General features: G+C 42.8%; 1 protein-coding gene across 5 annotated transcripts in view; it reads right to left on the reverse strand.

Annotated features, from left to right (window-relative positions):
* Positions 1 to 22,883, reverse strand: part of LOC112251183 (ecotropic viral integration site 5 protein homolog) — a 67,994-nt gene that overhangs the window by 29,470 nt on the left and 15,641 nt on the right. For 3 of the 5 annotated variants that reach the window (XM_024421998.2, XM_024422001.2, XM_024421999.2), the window contains exons 2-3: positions 13,125 to 13,375; positions 7,012 to 7,201 (exon numbers count right to left, since the gene is read on the reverse strand). In XM_024421998.2, the coding sequence (XP_024277766.1) occupies positions 7,012 to 7,201; positions 13,125 to 13,375 (441 nt within the window). Of the gene's footprint in view, positions 1 to 7,011; positions 7,202 to 10,125; positions 10,232 to 13,124; positions 13,376 to 15,519; positions 16,139 to 22,883 lie in introns of those variants that run through there. The other 2 variants (XM_024422000.2, XM_024422002.2) reach the window with 2 other exon arrangements.

Below are 22,883 nucleotides of genomic sequence, written 5' to 3' on the forward strand. Positions count from 1 at the left end.
CCTTAGCCTTGAACATTTTACATTTCAACTTCAATGGGGTAGGGACATCTCAAGGTACCCAAATAGCACAGACTAAACATATAATCAGCATTTACTTTGTTTTGAAAATGCTAATATTACCAATTGGTGTCAGTGGACAAACCAAAGTGTGGTTTGCAGTTTACCAAACCTTGTCTATAGATCGCTTTCAAGGTATATAAATTGTTTCGATGAACTAGTCTATTCCTAATAATTAACGTAACAGCCTCTGATGGAAAATATGTAGTCCTTGTTTTCTGAGTGTGTTAAAATACCAAGGAACATACTGGTAGCCACATAATGTTTTATTCTATGTGGTGTTCAGAGCAAACACAATCATGTGTCTGTGTGCTGCTACACTCCAGTGTGTTTTCTCCACAGCACAGCATGTACCCCAGTCAGTCATTCTAATAACATTTTCCACCACTAAATATAATCTAGTCAGCGAGGCATTGTGCAGAGTGAAATGTTGTTCTTGTAAATTACTGCCGATGTGACTTGATAAAGACATTTCCTCTGCAGAGAGGGAACACTGACCAGTGGTGCTGGATGGAGTGTGCGTTAGTGTGTGTAAGTGTAGGCTGTGTGTTGTTTTTGTGTGCAAGTATGTGTGTGTGCAAGCTTTCGAGAGTGTGGGGTCAGGGGATCGTTCTCTCTGAGGTCAGTCTTGACAGTCCCAGCCTTGTAATGGAAACACACACACATACAATCCCTCCACTGGATAATACTCAGACACACATGCAACAGGAAACACATGAATAACGCATACAGCTGCAATTACGCCTGTAAAACGACCTGCTCCCATTACTCTGTCTGTCACTACATTACTCAGACTATGGTTGGTGTTCACTCAGTGTTAAGTCCCAAATGGCACCCTATTTCCCATCTCGGGCTCTGGTCAAAAGTAATGCAGTATGTAGGGCACAGGGTACCAGTTGGGACGCATCCAAGGACAGGCTCATTGTTAAGAGGCTTATCTTTTTTTCTGGAGCACCCTAGTGGAAGAGGGAATATGATGCATTGAATTCGTCGCTAGTACGTTAAATTGAGAATGTACATTTTGCTGATAGAACATAAAAGTAGTACACGGAGTAGTATCATCCTGCCTTGCAAGATGAAACACACTAGACTAGATCAACAGGAGAGATCAATGTCAACTGAGCAATCTATTTGTTGAAGAGCTCAACATGATGATTAATAACATGACTAGGATGCAGTCTTGCAACAGTCAGGTTACATGGAGGTGATGTAGCTAAGGCCTCTTCTCTGGAAAAATTGTGAAATACCAGTGTCATTTATAGGGCTGTGGCGGTCACAACATTTTGTCAGCCAGTGATTGTCAAGCAAACAACTGCTGGTCTCATGGTAATTGACCGTTAATTAACAAACATTTAGAATCTCCTGGCTTCCACACACAGCCTTCAAGCCACTGATGCAGACCTTTGGAACATCTACATTTTTTAAAAGTCTTATAAATACATGTAATATAGCCTAAACATTCACAATAAATCCATTATTTATTTTAGACAGTTCTAAAGAAACATGATATGAAGAAAATGTAGTCTATTTCAGAAGACTTATCCTAAAGTCAGGTCCTGATCTAGCTATGCCATATGGCTGTGGGCTACACTAGTGCATTTAGCAGACAAGATTTGCTTAGAATTCCGTGGCATTATTTTATAGTATGAAGAATTCAATTGAACAAAGCTGAATATTTTTCTCCAACTATTGAGCGAGTGTGCACATGCAGCTATTCTGTGTTGAGTGGTTAACTAAGAAATAGGTACTCCTATATGCTTAATTTAGAGTTATTAATGTAACTTTAGTTGCTCTACAAACGTTGGGCTGTATGTTTTGCATGATGTGACTAGTGATTATTTGAAAAAAGTCACATGAAAAGGCATGAGCTCTGCTTTGTTTTCTTGCGCAGGCTGTACACACTTCAATCTCCTATTCACAATTTGACAAGCACTTGATAATGCCTAAAATTTCATGCCAGCATCCTCTTTGTGTGGCAGTAATGCCCTCTAAAACAATCCATGCCTTTTGCAGCCAGTGGCCATTGCACCCTTGGGCTAAATATAAGAATTATAATTCCCTTCTCCCCGAGTGCTCAGTGCGCCGCAGCTCCTCTCACTCAAATGGCTCTCCATCACCTGATCGAGTATTTCTCACAGGCTACAAGTGCAGACAGACATCGGGGGCGCAACTGCGAGCATTCTTATCCAATTCCGAGGTGCATATTGAAGGCATTGGGAGAACTGTCCACATTTACTGTTCATCAGCCAACAAGATGAGTAAGGCCTAACGAACAGCAAAAGCACTATCCTATGTCGGGCTCCCAAGTGGCGCAGCGGTCTAAGGCACTGCATCTCAGCGCAAGAGGCGTCACTATAGTACCTGGTTTGAATCCACGCTGTATCACATCCAGCCGTGATTGGGAGTCCCATAGGGCGGCGCACAATTGGCCCAGTGTTGTCCGGGTTTGGCCGTCATTGTAAATAAGAATTTGTTCTTAACGGAGTTAAATAAAGGTTAAATAAAAAATATGTTATAAATGTCAATCTACTATCCCCCTTAGTACAAAAGTTGACCTATTCTATTGGTCAACTTGCCCTTCTGTGCGAGAAAGAAATATTCCAAACATAGTGTGGGACAGTTGTGGGATGCGATAGATCTCAAATTAATATAACCACTAGCATCAAAAAACATTTTTTACGCAATGAGGCTGATGCAACAGATCAGAACGTTTAGCTAAATAAAATTTGATAAACTAACAGGCTATTTTTTCACATTATAAGTGCAGCAATGTGCACACGGAAGTAGGCTATAAGCGCAAATGTCCCATTAGCGGGAAAACAGCCTTATCAAAAGTGACCACAAATGCGATTATGCATGTAATGCTTTTATTATAAAAGGTGCATTTTTATGGTGAAAATGATCTTCCCCAAACTTGAAACTCACATGCTGCTTATGTATACCAGTTAGGCTCTCCACCCCTTGTTAAGCAGATTAATGAGCTTCATTTTAAGAAGTTATTTGGCCACTTTAGTTGTGATACAAACTGTATCAAAACATAAGGCATATGCGCTAGGCTACATGAGGTGTGCGACTATGATTAGAAGTTGCACACAAAAAGGCATCGTTTCTTGCCTTACACTGGCATCATTCACAAGTGATATGCCAATATTGTCACCATCAGACTATTCTTGATTTAATCTTGCCTTTACATATACTAAATAATATATGTGTGTGATTTTTCTTTGTTTTTTTGAATGGACCATTATCATCCATGTATCTTGAAACAGGGGCAGGGGAAAATTACATCTACGCACTTAAATAGCGAATGGAGGACGTTTTTCCCCGTGGTTCATTTTCATGCCAGCCAGGTAGGCTATATTCCTGCTGTAAAGATAAGCGATGTGCTTAATATTAGGAAAGTTGAGAAGTAAATATCCCTTTTTCAGGACCCTGTCTTTCAAAGATAATTCGTAAAAATCCAAATAACTTCACAGATCTTCACTGTAAAGGGTTTAAAAACGGTTTCCCATGCGTGTTCAACGAACCATAATTAATGAACATGCACCTGTGGAACGGTCGTTAAGACACTAACAGCTTACAGACGGTAGGCAATTATGGTCACAGTTATGAAAACTTAGGACACTAAAGAGGCCTTTCTACTGACTCTGAAAAACACCAAAGGAAAGATGCCCAGGGTTCCGGCTCATCTGCGTGAACGTGCCTTAGGCATGCTGCAAGGAGGCATGAGGACTGCAGATGTGGCCAGGGCAATAAATTGCAATGTCCGTACTATGAGACGCCTAAGACAGCGCCACAGGGAGACAGGATGGACAGCTGATCGTCCTCGCAGTGGCAGACCACGTGTGACAACACATGCAGAGTATCAATACATCCAAATATCACACCTGCGGGACAGGTACAGGATGGCAACAACAACTGCCAGAGTTACACCAGGAACGCACAATCCATCCATCAGTGCTCAGACTGTCCGCAATAGGCTGAGACTGGCTGGACTGAGGGCTTGTAGGCCTGTTGTAAGGCAGGTCCTCACCAGACATCACCGGCAACAACGTTGTCTATGGGCACAAACCCACCATCGCTGGACCAGACAGGACTGGCAAAATGTGCTCTTCACTGGCAAGTCACGGTTGTGTCTCACCAGGGGTGATGGTCGGAATCACGTTTATCGTCTAAGGAATGAGCGTTACACAGAGGCCTGACTCTGGAGTGGGATCGAATAGGAGGTGGAGGGTCTGTCTTGGTCTGCGGCGGTGTGTCACAGCATCATCGGACTGAGCTTGTTGTCATTGCAGGCAATCTCAACACTGTGCATTACAGGGAAGACATCCTCCTCCATCATGTGGTACCCTTCCTGCAGGCTCATCCTGACATGACCCTTCAGCATGACAATGCCACCAGCCATACTGCTCGTTCTGTGCGTGATTTCCTGCAAGACAGGAATGTCAGTGTTCTGCCATGGCCAGCGACTAGCCGGAATCTCAATCCCATCGAGCACGTCTGGGACCTGTTGGAATGGAGGGTGAGGGCTAGGGCCATTCCCCCCAGAAATGTCCAGAAACTTGCAGGTGCCTTGGTGGAAGAGTGGGTTAACACCTCAGAGCAAGAACAGGCAAATCTGGTGCAGTCCATGAGGAGGAGATGCACTGCAGTACTTAATGCAGCTGGTGGCCACACCAGATACTGACTGTTACTTTTGATTTTGACCCCCCCTTTGTTCAGAGACACATTATTCTATTTGTTAGTCACATGTCTGTGGAACTTGTTCAGTTTATGTATCTTATGTTCATACAAATATTTACACGTTAGGTTTGCTGAAAATAAACGCAGTCGACAGTGAGAGGATGTTTCTTTTTTTGCTTAGTTTAGTAGGCCTAGCCTATAAAAAGCTGATGGGATGCTCCTCTATTTAGTAGAGGCCATCACTCTGTTTTCTCATGCAATTGCATAGCCTTCAGAAATGTTGTGCAACAAGCTCATCATCTCTCATGAAGTGTTTGATTAGATTTTTTATTACATTTATGTCAGAGTGATTAGAGGGACAATATATTGCTGAGTACCAGGCAGTTAGCAAGTTTGGTAGGCTACTAATGACCATCAGCAGCATCAGAGCTTGGAGAAGCCTAATTACTGTGACTAAACGGTCATGTGGAATTGACTGTCTTCATGACTCGTGACCGCCGGTGTGATGGTAATTCGGTCACCGTAACAGCCCTAGTCACGCAGCCGAGGTCCAGTGGAAGGTTCTCCACCACTTTAACACACAATGCAAAACTAATGCATAACAGCACCTCAGATTTACAATGAGCTTTTTTGTCGGTGACCAGGCTTACGATTCGAACACACCGACAGCGTCATTGCACGAAATAGTACGCAGCTTCATCTGGATATGTATGCAATAAAAGTTCAACATTCAACTTCTGCTACCATTTCTGTTAAGCCGTCTACGCATACAGTTTTACGCATACATTCGATAAATCCAACATATACATCACACCGAATGCATTGCAACTGCCTCTGCAACGCAATGCTGTATGGAAAACGCCACGTTTCATTGGAAATGAATTGAAATTCTGGTGTACCAAAATGCAATGATGCTGTCGGTGTGTTGGAAGCGATACTGTTGGTCCAGGAAACACGCCCTGATGGGATGGGGCCACAGTGTCTCCTGACCCCTCCTGTCTCAAGCCTCCAGTATTTACGCTGCAGTAGTTTGTGTCGGGGGGCTAGGGTCAGTTTGTTATATCTGGAGTACTTCTCCTGTCTTATCCGGTGTCCTGTGTGAATTTAAGTATGCCCTCTCTAATTCTCTCTTTCTTTCTCTCTCTCTCTGAGGACCTGAGCCCTATTACCATGCCTCAGGACTACCTGGCATGATGACTCCTTGCTGTCCCCAGTCCACCTGGCTGTGCTGCGTCTCCAGTTTCAGCTGTTCTGCCTGCGGCTATGGAATCCTGACCTGTTCACCGGACGTGCTACCTGTCCCAGACCTGCTGTTTTCAACTCTTGAGACAGCAGGAGCGGTAGAGATACTCTTAATGATCGGCTATGAAAAGCCAACTGACATTTATTCCTGAGGTGCTGACTTGCTGCACCCTCGACAACTACTGTGATTATTATTATTTGACCATGCTGGTCATTTATGAACATTTGAACATCTTGGCCATGTTCTGTTATAATCTCTACCCGGCACAGCCAGAAGAGGACTGGCCACCCCTCATAGCCTGGTTCCTCTCTAGGTTTCTTCCTAGGTTTTGGCCTTTCTAGGGAGTTTTTCCTAGCCACCGTGCTTCTACACCTGCATTGCTTGCTGTTTGGACTTTTAGGCTGGGTTTCTGTACAGCACTGAGATATCAGCTGATGTATGAAGGGCTATATAAATACATTTGATTTGATTGACTGATTCAGATGACTAGAGAGACACCATCAGTTGGCAGTGAGCACTAAGAAGCTACATTTAGAACAGGGTTCACGCTGTAAAATCAAGACAACAGTAGTAAGGGTCAGTGAGAGACATAGCTGGCCTTGGGAAGAAAAAAAAACCTGAACTGCGCCTATATAGTATCAATACCAGGAAAGAAAGAGACTGCTGTACTGTACCGAATGTATTCAGTAACTTCATTCATTAAAAATATTTGTGCAACTTGTAAGCGAAGATAGGAACCTTGTATTATTCGCTATTCTCTGAAGTATTCAGGTGAGGATGAGAGGAATCGAGCACAGATTGAGATTCACCAATAGTCTCTCACCTATTGGTTTTAGGGCCAAGGGGAAGAAGTAATGGTTAGGGCCAAGGGGTTATGGTTAGGGCCAAGGGAAAGGGAGTGAATTGAGACTGGCTCTTCCAGAGAGTTGCCTCTGACTCTTACAAAAGGCCAATAATAGTCTCTCCCTTTTTAAGCTTGTCCCCAGGCTATTGTGTACAGGAAGTGTGTAGCGCACGAGAGTACTCACCTTGAGCTGCTTCTCGTTCTTCTTGCGGAAGTCCTCCCACTCGTTAACGATGCGTCCCCAGAGGATCCAGGAGTCCTCCTCCAGGTGAGACAGATTGGAGGAGGCCGAGGAGCTGGACACCAGGCTGGAGACGCTGTTCCTCCTGGAGCCGTTCACAGAGCGGAGGGACTTACTATCCGTCTCCAGCAACCTAGAGACACAAACACAACACGCATGAGCTTCTCTTGCCAAATATGATATGACCAGCATATAACCATTATACTCAGGCATACATGATCTCCAAAGAGACATTATGTTGGGAGTTCGGACTGAATGAGAGAGCATTTCATTCTATGTTCGGAAGTGAAGGCAGCTCAAATTACAGACGACAGATACAGATTATTTAATGTAGCTTTAACTGCTAATGTACCAAATCAAGAATAAACACACTAGAGATTCTGGGTTCAAGTCCAGGCTGTCGCAGGCGGCCGCGACCGGGAGATCCATGGGGCGGCGCACAATTGGTCCAGCATCGTCCGGGTTAGGGGAGGGTTTGGCCGGCAGGGATGTCCTTGTCCCATCACACTAGCGAGTCCTGTGGTGGGCCGGGAGCAGTGCACGCAGACACGGTCGCCAGGTGTACGGCGTTTCCTCTGACACATTGGTGCAGCTGGCTTCTGGGTTAAGTGGGCATTGTGTCAAGAAGCAGTGCGGCTTGGTTAGGTTTCGGAGAATAGACGGCTCTCGACCTTTGCCTCTCCCGAGTCCGTACGGGAGTTGCAGCGATGAGACGAGACTAACTACCAATTGGATACAATGAAATTGGGGAGAAAAAGGGGTAGAAATAAAAATATTTTAATAAATAGATAGTCACTGTTACAGTAGAAAGGATCAGAAATGCATTGATATGGGCAGTGTGGGTTTACTTTACACTGTGGGTAAATGCTTGAGGCAAGTAGCCCAATAACTGATGCTGAACATTTATCCAAATCATGCTGGCACTGGTAGACGGTGAAGCCACTAAATTCTAGCGCAGTACTAAAAATGGAAAAGCTCATTCAATACGGAAGAATTAGCAGTGAGATGTAGTACAGCTTTATGACAGAGCCATAGCCAAGGAGAGCACACTGCAACAGAGCCCACTGATCACATCCCCAGTGATGAGCCCTGGATGTAGGGTCAATGGGGTTACAGACAGTACGAGGGACAAAGTACATCTCTTAAAAAAAGGTTGAGAGAACAACACATCCTTTCACAGCACTTCTGTTTGAAGTGCAAAATGCAATGAACATGGTGGATCGTAAAGCCTTGAACAACCATCATGATCACTATATCAGGGTCACTACAATATCAATCAGGCTGATATTTCATGGAACATTTAACTGGCATTAATGTCCCAAGTGTCGCAAGTGACAGAAAGCAAAGTGGACTTAGTTGATTAACTATTACTTCAATGAGATCCTACATTTGTACTAATCCCAAAACATGAACCTTAAAAAAAAAGCCATGACACGTCAACAGTAAAGTGGGCCAATACAAAGTAGCCTAAATAACTACCTGGAATCTGGTCTCATCTATTAGATTGAAAACATTCCTTAAAGTGGGTTAGTGAGAAAAAGCTGCAGGAGTATGTTTAAGTTCACAGCAGACTGACCTTGTATCACTATCAATTAATGTGTAAATTTGTTTGTCACTGGAGCTGTAAGACTGAAGTTAACAGACTCTGGATCAGGTTCATTAGGGAACGCAACAGAACACATTTTAAAACAAATTGTAACAGAAAACGCAAATTAGCATTTCTCAGCAGACAAGTCCAGGCAGTCCCTCCCTGTTTCAGTCGGTTTTCTTTCCGTTTAGTGCCATATGAACAGGACCCAGGGCTGTGAGAGGGAACCATGCCTCTTAACCTATGCCGTGCTGATGAGCCCATGTGTGTCCCAAATGGCAACCTATTCCCTGTGTAGCCCTGGTCAAAAGTAGTGCACTTCATAGGGAATAGGGTGCCATTTGAGAAGAGGCTATGGCCTATGCTGGGACACAGAGGCTCAGAAACCTGATCTCAGAAAAAGGGCCTGGGCCTCTCGGCTCCAGGGTGACGTCACTGGGAGTGCTCCCAGACTGGGTAGGTTTACAGCCATATTTGGGTCAGGAGGAAGGGGGCTGGGTAGGCCTGTGTTACAGGGACAGCACCAGCAAAGGTTTTACATTTAGGACATACATTCAACATGTTGGGAAAGGTAGTAAATATTGCAGATGATTAATAATGTGTTGTGGGAATAATTTAAACAGTGACAGCTGCTTGCTTAATTAAAACATAGCTTTGCTTTCAAAGGCAACAGATCTAGAAAGCAGTAGACTAGATACCAGACTATGTATCATGAGAGGCCTAAAAAAGTGACAAGGCTAAATGTAGAGCCCAATGTCATCACAGCTATAATGGGATGTGAGGGAATACACTACTAAGATATAGGCTGAAGGTTTAAGCCATCCTAACAGGACGCAAGGTTGCAGTAGCAGCCCATGGCTTCTAGCAAACATGCAAGATAACACTGAGTGTGTACTTAAGAGGCCGTGTGGAAGCAGGAAGGGTAGGGAATGTTGAGGTCATTGATAAGGTTGGTCTCTGGCCTCAGTGGCCTGTAGGCCTAAAGCAACAAATGTAGCCTAGAACATGGAACAAACAATCCATTTCAACCATGGATGAAGAACCGTCCACATAATCTCCTCTCACTCTCTCCTTGGTAGATTTCATCACAGTCATTTTCAGAAATATTCCAAATGTTGATACACTGTTTATACTAGGCACACACTGACAGTCAGAAAACCTGAATTTCCTATGTAGCCTAGCCACTGCTCCTCCGCTAATAATTCACCAGTCGACAAAACATTCCATGTTGGGTTCTCACAGATGGCTCAAAACAAATACATCAAACCACTGTAAATTTACTGAAAAGATCCAGTACAGCACAGAGATTCGTAGGAGGAACAGAGGATAAAAAGGAACTATTTAAACAAGTTGCTCTGTCGCCAAAATAATTCATGTCAGTTAGACTTTGTCCTCAGTGAAGGCCTCTCGGTAACGAGAAGAGAGCCATGGCATCTAGAAAGAGAAGTTAGGATCCTCGTGCTGCTTACCAGGATAAACTCATGGTGCTGTCTTCATGTTTTTGGTGTGTAGTTAGAAGATCCAGAGAAGCGGCCAGCCTTCACCTAGTGAACTGGCTGAACTGAGTCTGGCACTAGTCTCTCTCAAACTCAAACCTCTTATCTACTTTGCACAGTACAAAGGCCTTCCCCTTCTCAGTGTGTGTGTGTGTGTGTGTGTGTGTGTGTGGCATTACATTAGTATCTGTGATACTGCATTGATCTCAAAGTACACAAGTCTTTCCTCAGTGCTCATAGATGTATAAAAACCTACTTTTGATGCACCTGCAGGTCAGTGTCTTCCTGCTCAGTCAGAAAGTGAGGATAACTAGCCCTTTACATAAAACTAAGATAGAAAAACTGCCTGTCCATAATTTTATATAGCTTGTTCTCATCCATTTTGGTATTTAAAAAGGGGAGAAACAAGGAATTTCAACATCAGTGTGACATAATACAACTTTTTTTTGTTATTTCTTTAGTTGAAAGATTCTTCCTGCAATGAATGTGTACTTCTTCAAAGACACAGTGCTGGTTCGGAGGATACAACTTGTATTTATTATAGGAGTCAATTAAACTTATCAGCTCGGAAAAACGTTGTAATCGCTGATAAAAATGTAACATTTCTGTAGACGAGTCATTTTCAAACCCTAGTCACAATGATCCTCAAGACTGTACCTCCTACCCATGACACTGCAACAATAGCTCTAAATGTCATGCTTTTTGGTCCACCAGCCACTCATATTTTTTACCAGTCTAAATATTTTTGGGACACAATTACATAACACAAAAAAGCAGATGATCATGCTTTGTAATGTTTCTAAAACAAATGTATTAGTAACCGGTAATGTGGTATATTGCTCAATTGCAAAAAAAAAGTGACCCGAGTCTTTTAATCAAAATATAAGGGACAAAATATTCAGCTGCCCCTTTAAAGCAGGAGGTTACCGTGGTAACAGGGCCACTCGAGTCCTGTCGTGTGTGTGTGTGTGTGTGTGTGTGTGTGTGTGTGTGTGTGTGTGTGTGTGTGTGTGTGTGTGTGAGAGAGAGAGAGAGAGATTTAGGATCTGATTAGGGAGTCTCTTCACTCAGTTGAAGCAGCAGACAAACGAACATTGAAAAGCAACCCGAGCTTGTGAACAAAACAAATGTAAATAGCCAAGAATCACGAGGACAAAGTCTCACTTTGCAGACTTGAGTAAATTAGACCAACTTTTATGCCTGTACGCAGCGCCTCCAAAAATGTATCTATCAGCACTTAATTCATTGCACACAGCTCCCCTGCCAGGCAGTATTGCTGCACGAGGTGGGATATACAGTAGGATTGGTATATCTTTGTGCAATTAGCAGCTATGAAACAAAACAGCAGAAATACTTTGAAAACAGCTACTGCAGCCTTTTTCTAACCCCAGCATGTACTCATACTTGACTTTTGACAATTTTTATTTGCAAATGTAATAGAGCCCCACAGTGGAGGTGTCATAATACCCATAAAACCTTGGGGGTCAAACAGGGAAATGGTTCCAATTGTTTTCCAAACATTGATTTTTCCCATAGGGGATTTTAAAAAACACTTAAAATAAGGGCTGTGTTTTGTGTAGGCTTACCCTGGCGTGACATTTTGATAAAAAAGTATCTCTTTCATAGGGAAAAATGAATAGTGGAAAAACGATTGGAACCATTTCCTTGTTTGACTGCTATGTTTTATGGGTATTATGACACCTGTTATGACTCATATGGTGGTACTCTATGCTCGCACTGTAGAGCCTTGCAAATTGACCACCCACCAACGTGGCTGGTGAATAGACATTCTTAACCGCCAACACCTAAATTTACCTAGTGGAGGGAGAGCCTGATGGAAGAGGGAGGGGCAGCAGGGACATGTGCCAAATGAAAGAGGCCAGCTGTAGCCCTGCTTGAACTAAACACCCCACCTGCTGTCCACCCTCTGTTGAGAAAGGTGCTTAGAGGTCTGTCCAGGACAATAAAAAGTAGACCTTTCCCCCCTATAATTACTTTGAACAGGAGTGACTTCTGAATAATACAACTAATGTTGTAGTGACTTCTGAATAATAAAATCAAAAGGCAGTCTAAATCAAGACTAAAGAGCTAGATCTAAGTTTATGTATGGTTTTAAGCTAATCTGTATTATGGTATAGTCCATGGATAGTGAGACTGCTAGCTAACTAAGAGGTTAAGAATCACTACTACTGACTGCTCCTCTACTCAGTTGATGTCTTAACGGTTGTTAGCCAAGCTTTATAAAGCATAAGGAAAACAAACCTATTCAAATATCATTCTCACTTCTTCTCTCACACGGCAGACTGTTCAGAAGATTCAGCCAGTATTAGCTTTTATTAACTGCAACATGTGTCCTACTACTACAGTGTATCATCTCAGCCCCATGAGCATCGCTATCACACTTCAGACAGATCAGTACAGCCACATCTCACAGGGCTCTGACTGCAGTCTTCTTCATTTGAGATTGCCGTACCGAGTCGTCGTCCCAAATGGTAACCTATTCCCTTTATAGTGCACTACTTTTGATCAGGGCCCATCTCAGGGCCCACCTGCGACACTTCTCAGGACTTGTCGTTTCCATGTCAACACTCAGACTGCTTATAAAAGCAGGGTGAGAGCCACAGGACGGAAAGAGGGAGAGAAAGGGGTAGAGTGGAGGGGACAGCAGAGGCTGTGTTGAGTCCTAATGCACTTCTCTTGTTTCAGCTAATGAACACTTCAGGGACAGAGTGTGGCTGTATGCCTACTTTTACTTAGATCATTGTGAAAATGTCTTTGTAGCCACGGTCAGTCACTGTTATTGTTAGACAATTAAGATTGATATAACCACTGACTTTGTCACTGGTCTAACAAATGCAAATGTTGTTCATGAAAAGAGGAAAGGGAACAAAACGTATTCATATGTTGACAGAACTTGATTGATTATTTCATTGATTAATTAATTTATTAATTAATTCCTAGCTGGCACTCACCTGTTCTGCTCCTCCAGCTTGGCGAGCAGTTCAAGTTCATCTGGGCTGAGCTTAGCGGGAGATGCCGAGGTGGGAGACGGGGAGAGGGATGTTGAGGCGGCTGTGGTGGTCTGCAGGGACGAGGGCACCGTTGCCACCTGGCCAGACGAGGTGGCCACCTGGCTAGCCATCTGACTAACCGTGTGTGACATGGAGTTCTTCACCCATGAGAGAGTAGAACTCAGCTTGCCTGCAACCTTGTCAGTCGCCACCTGTGGAGAGAAGCATGTGAGCTGTAGGAGGGATTTACATGTACACTTCCTTCCTTCTGTCTGTTTTATGCATTTTTGGCTTTCTTTCCTGCAATGTTTAAGTTTATGGACACTGTCAATAGTCATTTTTGTTCTCTGGCTGTCCAACCATCTCTAGACATATTAGAACACTGATTTGTGACTGTTACTGTGTAGTAAGGCTTTTCTTGGTGTGGATCCATGCTTCATCTAACGACTGTCTCTTGTTGTTTTTTCTTCTTCGTCACACTGATGCATCAAGAATTTACAATACACAGACTATTAAATGCAAAAGCCGCAGCTTGAAGGAAGAAAAAGACAAACTGTCTCAGTCGGTCATTGATACAGTGCCTTCAGAAAGTATTAATACCCCTTGACTTATTTCACATTGTGTTGTGTTGCAGCCTGAATTCAAAATGGATTAAATAGATTTTTACAACCATCTATGCACAATACTAAATAATGACAAAGTGAAAACATGTTTATTTTATTGAAAATGAAACACAAAATTCAGACCACTGGCCGCGATTAAGCTATGAGTCTTTCTGGTTAAGTCTCGAAGGGCTGTGCACACCTGGATTGTAGAATATTTGCACATTCTTTTTTAAATTCTCTAAGCTCTGTCAAGTAATGAAAAGGTGAATTTGCCTCCCAGTGTGTTAGAAAGCAGACAAGGTTTTCCTCTAGGATTTTGCCTGTGCTTAGCTCTATTCCATTTCTTTTTATCAAAAAAATAACTCCCCAGTCCTTGCCAATGATAAGCATACCCATAACATGATGCAGCCACAACATGATGCAGCCACAACCATGCTTGGGAAAAAATGAAGAGTGATACTCAGTGATGTGTTGGATTTGCTTTGCTACATTTTTGGCAGTTGTACTTTAGTGGCTTATTGCAAACAGGATGCATGTTTGGGAATATATTTTATTCTGTACAGGCTTCCTTCTCACTCTGTCATTTAGGTTAGTATTGTGGATTAACTACAATGTTGTTGATCCATCCTGTTTTCTCTTATCACAGCTATAAGACTAACTGTTTTAAAGTTACCATTGCCTCATGGTGAAATCCCTGAGTGGTTTCCTTCCTCTCCGGCAACTGAGTTAGGAAGGATGCCTGTATCTTTGTAGTGACTGGGTGTATTGATGCACCATCCAAAGTGTAATTAATAACTTCCCAATACTCAAAGAAATATTCAACGTCTTTTTTTTACATTTCTTTAAAAAAAAATCTTTTTTACATCCATCTACCAATAGGTGCCCCTCATTGCGAGATATTAAAAAACCTCCCTGGTCTTTGTGGTTGAATCTGTGTTTGAAATTCACTGCTCGACTGAGAGACCTTACAGATAATTGTATGTGTGGGTTACAGATATGAGGCAGTCATAAAAAATGTTAAACAAAAATCCATGCCACTTATTATGTGACTTGTTAAGCACATTTTTACACCTGAGCTAATTTAGGTTTGCCATAACAAAGGGGTTGAATACTTATTGACTTAACACAATTTTTTATTACATTTGTAAAATGTCTATAAACATAACTCCACTTTGACATTATGGGGTATTGTGTGTTGGCTGTAACACAACAAACTGTGGAAAAAGTCAATGGGTGTGAATACTGTTTTAAGGCAGTGTACATATTGAACGTATTCAGTTACATCACACCACTCAATCCAATGAAACTGACACCACTAGTGAGAATGTTGTGAGATCCAATGGCCTATAATACTATAGTCTACCATCATGATACAGTAGGCTATGTCTTTCCATCTGAGGAATAGGCCTACAGGAACATTGGTTTAGCAAACAATGTGTCTTTGATGCTTAAAGTAGCAATGTCCAGCTGAATTAAAAGGTGACAAACGCACATCTAAACTGGATGAATACATGCTAAACTAAACCAAGAGTTCCTTGTAAAAAAGGGACACGAGACAACACTAAACAAGCAGTTTATAAGTCACCAGACATTTCACAACAGACAGTGGTCCCATACTGTAGGCCTTTGTGCTTGAGTTGTAACTAGCTGTGTAGCCTATGGCCTGACAACGACACTACAGTATGGGACCAGGCTAGACATAGGCTAGTTATAGGCTACCACACTATTCAAATCCTCCCAGATACTCCTACCTGTAAAGAGTGCCGCTATTCCAAATGTAGTCTTGACAATCCATGCAGAAATCCAATCAGTATCAACAAAATGAAAACAAGTTAGAAAAAAATCTCCCACCAGAAAAGACTGCCAGGATCAGCAACACTCCAGTTCTCCTCCTAACCTAATTTGACACCAAGGCTTAACTCTGTCTTTTGAACAACCGTCTCAAAATAAGTTTGCGGTGTGTCTTCCGGTACTTTGCAGTCATATGCTGATCACAGTGTCAGGGCAGACAAGGTTAAAGTTCTGTTCCTCCTCCTGAGATATTCAAGACAGCTCAGTGCTGCCTGGCACTGCAACTGGAGTTGGTTAAATCTTTCCTTTCAACTGTAGTCCGCAAGACAAGAGCCTCTGGAATTCACCTGACAGCGGGTGGCTCAGAACAACGTCAGTCACCAACTCATGTCACATCACACAAACTTAGAGTGCACTACTAGAGACGTAACTTTGACCTCAAGAGGAAGTCTAAGGAACCTCAGTCATCAAGCAGGTTTTTGTTGTTCTGTCAAAAACAGTGAGTCACTTGATTTCTAGATCATTGCGAATATTTCCTGACCGTCAATTTCCTTATAATCACCACAATAATAATCCATGTCCACGCGAGCGGGAAACACTATCAGTCCTGAGGAAAAATACAATCTTATCACTCTCTCAGAATGACATTTACACAGTACAGTTTCCACTAGCTATAGGCCTAATCATAATGTCTGTTGCAAAAAATAATAATACCCATTTAGTGTTGAGAATAACTAACTACTCTGCATGTTGTTTTGGCTGACAAACAAGCCCATGGCTCTACCCAGTCCCTTGACGCAAAACGTTTCGAAAGCAGCAGCTGTTACCATTCTGCTGGAATGAAAATACAGACAGCTGCTTCTCTGGAGAGAAGACGCCTATGTCCCCACCTGCAACATATTTCTATCTAGTGCTGTGGTGGGATGAATGTTAGAGGGTGACGCAAATTTGACTGTTGAGTTACTGAAATAGAGGATCATTGTATTAGACCTAGGCGGCGTATATATACAATGCTCAAAAAAATAAAGGGAACACTAAAATAACACATCCTAGAACTGATTGAAAGAAATATTCTTATTAAATACTTTTTTCTTTACAGAGTTGAATGTGCTGACAACAAAATCACACAAAAATGATCAATGGAAATCAAATTCATCAACCCATGGAGGTCTGGATTTGGAGTCACACTCAAAATTAAAGTGGAAAACAACACTACAGGCTGATCCAACTTTGATGTAATGTCCTTAAAACGAGTCAAAATGAGGCTCAGTAGTGTGTGTGGCCTCCACGTGCCTGTATGACCTCCCTACAACGCCTGGGCATGCTCCTAATGAGGTGGCGGATGGTCTCCTGAGGGATCTCCTCCCAGACCTGGACTAAAGCATCCGCCAACTCCTGGACAGTCTGTGGTGCAACGTGGCGTTGATGGATGGAGCGAGACATGATGTCCCAGATGTGCTCAATTGGATTCAGGTCTGGGGAACGGGCGGGCCAGTCCATAGCATCAATGCCTTCCTCTTGCAGGAACTGCTGACACACTCCAGCCACATGAGGTCTAGCATGGTCTTGCATTAGGAGGAACCCAGGGCCAACCGCACCAGCATTTGCCTCACAAGGGGTCTGAGGATCTCATCTCGGTACCTAATGGCAGTCAGTCTACCTCTGGCGAGCACATGGAGGGTTGTGCGGCCCCCCCAAAGAAATGCCACCCCACACCATGACTGACTCACCGCCAAACCGGTCATGCTGGAGGATGTTGCAGCCAGCAAAACATTCTCCACGGCATCTCCAGACTCTGTCACGTCTGTCACATGTGCTCAGTGTGAACCTGCTTTCATCTGTGAAGAGCAAAGCGCGCCAGTGGCGAATTTGCCAATCTTGGTGTTCTCTGGCAAATGCCAAACATCCTGCACGGTGTTGGGCTATAAGCCCAACCCCCACCTGTGTACGTCGGGCCCTCATACCACCCTCATGGAGTCTGTTTCTGACCGTTTGAGCAGACACATGCACATTTGTGGCCTGCTGGAGGTCATTTTGCAGGGCTCTGGCAGTGCTCCTCCGGCGGAGGTAGCGGTCCTGCTGCCGGGTTGTTGCCCTCCTACGGCCTCCTCCACGTCTCCTGATGTCCTGGCCTGTCTCCTGGTAGCGCCTCCATGCTCTGGACACTATGCTGACAGACACAGCAAACCTTCTTGCCACAGCTCGCATTGATGTGCCATCCTGGATGAGCTGCACTACTTGAGCCACTTGTGTGGGTTGCAGACTCAGTCTCATGCTACCACTAGGGTGAAAGCACCGCCAGCATTCAAAAGTGACCAAAACATCAGCCAGGAAGCATAGGAACTGAGAAGTGGTCCGTGGTCACCACCTGCAGAACCACTCCTTTATTGGGGGTGTCTTGCTAATTGCCTATAATTTCCACCTGTTGTCTATTCCATTTGCACAACAGCATGTGAAATGTATTGTCAATCAGTGTTGCTTCCTAAGTGGACAGTTTGATTTCACAGAAGTGTGAGATATATATATATATTCAGTCTTGGAGAGCAACACTGATTGACATAATGCCATTAGATCTCTGGGAGCCGAGTCATGACTTCACACTTTAACCATATCCTGTCATTTAGATCTGCAGTACTAATGAGGCCTGACTAACATCTTTAGAGATAAATCCTCAAAAGGAAACCCCTTCTTGAAAGGCTAACCTCAAGTCACTTACTCAATTTACACACAAGCCCATGGGAACAGATGATATTGCTACCAGAGAGAGTCTCTGAGGCGTGTTCTGAAAAGTAACTCCTCAGCTCTTCTTCCCGGACGTCTACATCAGTTATACTTAGAGGCAATTTGCTGCGTTGTGAGAATGCCAGACCAGAGCTGAATCCGGGCAGACATCCACCAAAACCTCATGCATTTTGAGTTACTGTAGCTTAAATGAGGAAGAATAGAGCTGGAGCGCCGTCCCATAGTGAGCCTCAGAGGGTGTTTGATTTCTTTCCTTCTCATCTGCTGGGCCAGTTCATTAATTAAAACAGCATTGTCTTTAAGTGCTCCAGAGTCCTAACGTTAACCCGTTTAAAGGTCTTATTCACATCGGCTACAGAGCATGATCACACAGTTGTCCGGAACAGCTGGTGCTCTCATGCATGGTTCAATGGTGCTTGCCTCGAAGCAAGCATAGAAGGCATTTAGCTCATCTGATAGGCTTGTGTCATTGGGCAGCTTGCAGCTGGGTTTCCCTTTATAACCCGTGATAGTTTGTGAGCAGTGCCACATCCCGATAAGCGCCAGAGCAGGTGTAGTAGGATTTGATCTTGGCCCTGTATTGACACTTTGCCTTTTTGATAGTTCGTCGGAGGGCATAGCGGGATTTCTTATAAGTGTACGGATTAGTGTCCTGCTCCTTGAAAGCAGCAACTCTAGCCTATAGCTCAGTGCGGATGTTGCCTGTCTACCTGGCTTCTGGTTGTGATATGTACGCACGGTCACTGTGGGAACAACTTCGCCGATGCACTTATTAATGAAGCCGGTGACTGGCATGGTAAACTCCATGCCATCGGATGAATTCCGGAACATGTACAGTATATAATTTCCATATTACCCACAGATAGTGCTTTCGGAAGGTATTCAGACCCATCCCTTTTTAAACATTTTGTTACGTTATAGCGTTATTCAATAAAAACAAATCCTCAGCAATTTACACACCACACCTCATAATGACAAAGTGAAAACAGGTTTATAAATGTTTGAAAATTTATAAAAAGTAAAAACAGAAATACCTTAATTACATAAGTACTCAGACAATTTGCTATGAGACTTTCTACAACTTGGAGTCCACTTGAGGTCAATTCAATTGATTGGACATGATTTGGAAAGGCACACACCTGTCTATATAAAAAGGTCCCACAGTTTACAGTGCATGTCAGAGCAAAAAAACAAGCCATGAGGTCAAAGGAATTGTCCGTAGAGCTCTGAGACAGGAGGTCAATTCAATTGAAGGGTACCAAAACAATTCTGCAGCATTGGGGGATGTTTTTCGGGGGCAGACACTGGGAGACTAGTCGGGATTAAAAGGAAAAGATGAACTGAGCAAAGTACAGCGAGATCCTTGATGAAAACCTGCTCCAGAGCGCTCAGGACCTCGGAAGGTGAACCTTCGCCCCCAGTCTAACAAGACAACCACCCTAAGCACACAGCCAAGACAACGCAGGAGTGGCTTCGGAACAATTCTCAGAATGTCCTTGAGTGACCCAGCCAGAGCCCAAACTAGAGGTCGACCGATAATGATTTTTCAACACCAATACCGATACCGATTAAAAAGCAGATACCGATTAATGAGACAATTTTTTACATTTGTAATAATAACAATTACAACACTACTGAATTAACACTTATTTTAACTTAATATAAAACATCAATAAAATCAATTTAGCTTCAAATAAATAATGATACATATTCAATTTGGTTTAAATAATGCAAAAACAAAGTGTTGGAGAAGAAAGTAATATGTGCCATGTAAAAATGTGTGCCATGTAAAAAAGCTAACGTTTAAGTTCCTTGCTCAGAACATGAGAACATATGAAAGTTGGTGGTTCCTTTTTAACATGAGACTTCAATATTCCAAGGTAAGAGGTTTTAGGTTGTAGTTAATATAGTATTTATAGGACTCTCTCTCTATACCATTTGCATTTCATATACCTTTGACTATTGGATGTTCTTATAGGCACTATAGTATTACCAGTGTAACAGTATAGCTTCCCTCCCCCCTACCTGGGCTCAAACCAGGAACACATCGACAACAGCCACACTCGAAGCATCGTTACCCATCGCTCCACAAAAGCAGCGCAAGGGGAATAACTACTCCAAATTTAAAAGCGAGTGACGTTTGAAACAGTATTACCGCACACCCAGCTAACTAGCTAGCCATTTCACATTGGTTACACAAGCCATTAGGCTGATAGGCCTGAAGTCATAAACAGCGCTGTGCTTGCGAAGAGCTGCTGGCAAAACACAAAAAAGTGCTGTTTGAATGAATGATTACGGGCCTGCTGCTGTTCAGTCGGACTGCTCTATCAAATCAGACTTAATTATAACATAATAACACACAGAAATACGAGCCTTTGGTCATTAATATGATCGAATCCGGAAACTATCATCTCAAAAACAAAACGTTTATTATTTCAGTGAAATACGGAACCGTTCTGTATTTTATCTAACGGGTGGCATCCCTAAGTCTAAATATTCTTGTTACATTGCACAACCTTCAATGTATGTCATAATTACGTAAAATTCTGGCAAATTAGTTCGCAATGAGCCAGGCAGCCCAAACTGACTCTGCATGCAATCAACACAAGAGAAATTACACAATTTCACCTGGTTAATATTGCCTGCTAAACTGGATTAGTAGTTATAACGAGTGATTATGATTGATTGTTTTTTATAAGATAAGTTTAATGCTAGCTAGCTATTTACCTTGGCTTCTACTGCATTCGCGTAACAGGCAGGCTACTCGTGGAGTGCAATGGTTAGAGCGTTGGACTAGTTAACTGTGCGGTTGCAAGATTGGTACCCCTGAGCTGACAAGGTGAAAATCTGTCGTTCTGCCCCTGAACAAGGCAGTTAACACACTGTTCCGAGGCAGTCATTGAAAATAAGAATGTGTTCTTAACTGACTTGCTTAGTTAAATAAAAAAGGTATTGAAAATAAAAACAAATTTAAAAATAAAATAAATCAGCGCCCAAAAATACCAATTTCCGATTGTTATGAAAACTTGAAATCGGCCCTAATTAAATCGGCCATTCCGATTAATCGGTCGACCTCTAGCCCAAACATCTCTGGAGAGACCTAAACATATCTTTGCAGCGACGCTCCACAACCAACCTAGCTGAGCTTGAGAGGATCTGCAGAGAAGAATGGGATAAACTCCCCAAATACAGGTATGCCAAGCTTGTTGCGTCATACCCAAGAAGACTCGAATAGGTAAATGCGGTCAAAGGTGCTTCAAAAAAATACTGAGTAAAGTCTCTGAATACTTATGTCCATGTGAGTTTGTTATACATTATTTTTCTAGAAACCTGTTATTGCTTTGTCATTATGGGGTATTGTGTAGATTGAGGGGGGCAATTTAATCCATTTGTGAATAAGGCTGTAACGTAACAAAATGTGTTAAAGTGAAGGGGGTTGAAAAGTTTCCAAATGCACTGTATGCGCATTTCACTGTTAGGTTTTAATCACATGCAGGTAACTGGCACAGTAGAGTGCACTCAGTCACACAATTAATTAATGGCTTGCTTAGCTCACATGACAAAAAAGCTGGTTAAGTCTCAATGATGCACCAACTTTGTTTCACTTCTTAAAAACAGTTGCAAAGAAATGTAAGAGTCAAGCATCTAGGCTAAGTTAAGGACCTTAATAATGAATTATTTTTAGCCTGCCGATGTTAAACACACACGTTGGGTGAATTTCGGCCCATTACTCCTGACATAGCTGGTGTAACGGAGTCAGGTTAATAGGCCTCCTTGCTTGCACACGCTTTTTCAGTTCTGCCCACAAATTTTCTATAGGATTGAGGTCGGGGCTTTGTGATGGCCACTCCAATACCTTGACTTTGCTGTCCTTAAGCCATTTTGCCACAACTTTGGAAGTATGCTTGGGGTCATTGTCTATTTGGAAGACCCATTTGCGACCAAGCTTTAACTTCCTGACTGATGTTTCGAGATGTTGCTTCAATACATCCACATAATTTTCCTACCTCATGATGCCATCTATTTTGTGAAGTGCACCAGTCCCTCCTGCAGCAAAGCACCCCCACAACATGATGCTGCCACCCCCCTGCTTCACGGCTGGGATGGTGTTCTTCGGATTGCAACCCTCCCCCTTTTTCCTCCAAACCTAACGATTACATTGCACTCCACGAGGAGACTGCCTGTTACGCGAATGCCGTAAGCCAAGGTAAGTTCCTAGCTAGCATTAAACTTATCTCATAAAAAACAACAATCAATCATAATCACTAGTTAACTACACATGGTTGATGATATTACTAGTTTATCTATTGTGTCCTGCGTTGCATATAATCGATGCGGTGCGTATTGTTGCTCCAAGGTGTACCTAACCATAAACATCAATATCTTTCTTAAAATCAATACACAGACGTATATATTTTTAAACCTGCATATTTAGCGGGGAAAAAATTCAGGTTAGCAGGCAATATGAACTCTTTTGGATAGGGGGCAGCATTTTCATTTTTGCATGAATAGCGTGCCCAGAGTGAACAGCCTCCTACTCTGTCCCAGATGCTAATATATGCATATTATTATTGGATAGAAA

The sequence above is a fragment of the Oncorhynchus tshawytscha genome, linkage group LG05 (genome assembly GCF_018296145.1).
Source record: "Oncorhynchus tshawytscha isolate Ot180627B linkage group LG05, Otsh_v2.0, whole genome shotgun sequence".
NCBI classification, from domain to species: domain Eukaryota; kingdom Metazoa; phylum Chordata; class Actinopteri; order Salmoniformes; family Salmonidae; genus Oncorhynchus; species Oncorhynchus tshawytscha.